Source organism: Cyphomyrmex costatus, unplaced genomic scaffold (assembly GCF_001594065.2).
Source record: "Cyphomyrmex costatus isolate MS0001 unplaced genomic scaffold, Ccosl1.0 scaffold3644, whole genome shotgun sequence".
NCBI classification, from domain to species: domain Eukaryota; kingdom Metazoa; phylum Arthropoda; class Insecta; order Hymenoptera; family Formicidae; genus Cyphomyrmex; species Cyphomyrmex costatus.
Genome location: NW_017277824.1, coordinates 1 through 1,005, shown reverse-complemented (window position 1 = coordinate 1,005; position 1,005 = coordinate 1). Strand labels below are relative to the sequence as shown.

The following is a 1,005-nucleotide window of genomic DNA, read 5'->3' as shown; positions in this document are numbered from 1 at the left end:
ACTGTGTTCAATCATCTTGATGATAAGTTTTGATTATATTCAATATAGCAATTAAACAATCTACTTGTTTCATAATTGGCACTTTATCAAATGCAGCTACAATGCTCTCAGCAAAAAGATTTGCTTTATATTTTTGTTCATTTATTTCGTCAGGACTACATTTAGAAATAGATTTATGTACAACTGTTGCAAGATTATTTAAGACTGAGGTTGACTGTGCCAAGAGGTTTTCTACATGACTATCATTCTTCTGCCTCTTTTTTGCAAAAGCATCTAAATCAGGCACGACTTTTTTCTTTTTTAAAATGACAGAATTAGTTTCAGGCTTTGATTTAACATAATCATAGCTCCTAGAACTCTCTGAGCTAATATTATTGTCAATAATAATATCTTTACTAACGTTCTGCACGAAACTCTCACATCTTGAGCTAATATTACTGTCAATAACAATATCTGTACTAACATTCTGCACAAAACTCTCACATCCTGAGCTAGCATTATTGTCAATAACAATATCTACACTATCGTTCTGCACAAAACTCTCACATTCTGAGCTAGCATTATCATTAATAACATCTACACTATTGTTCTGTACAGACTCAATGATGCATCCTTTGCTGCTTACAAATGACTGTGGTACACAGGAAGAAATTTTGAATAATGTACATGATGTAGACAAATGTTGATTTCCCATAGAACTACGACCTCTGTAATAAATACACATTTGTTGACTAGCAAAAATATTTTTTTCAACAAAATTCTCACCTTTGGTGACTAATATGTGGGATCAAAAATGACATAAGTCCCATGAGATACCATTCTACTTTTTTAGCTTTTTCTCCTCCACCTGATCCACTGGCCGGTTTTGCCTTTATTTCTCTTAGCTTTTTCCAAAATAATTTCGCAATTGGTTCCATCTATTTTCTACTTCTTCAGCTGTAAGAACAAAGAGGTTAGGATAAACAAATTGTAAATTACACATTTTAACACATGCACAAACATCAA

General features: G+C 32.4%; 1 protein-coding gene across 1 annotated transcript; it reads right to left on the bottom strand.

The window, feature by feature from the left end:
- Positions 1-64: 64 nt before the first annotated feature.
- On the bottom strand, positions 65-917 carry LOC108771231 (uncharacterized; the record flags this gene model as incomplete). Its single annotated transcript, XM_018543282.1, has 2 exons — positions 766-917; positions 65-707 (listed from the first exon to the last, which is right to left on the bottom strand). Coding segments are annotated over exons 1-2 (795 nt in total), but the record flags the coding sequence as incomplete, so codon positions are not given.
- Positions 918-1,005: the final 88 nt, after the last annotated feature.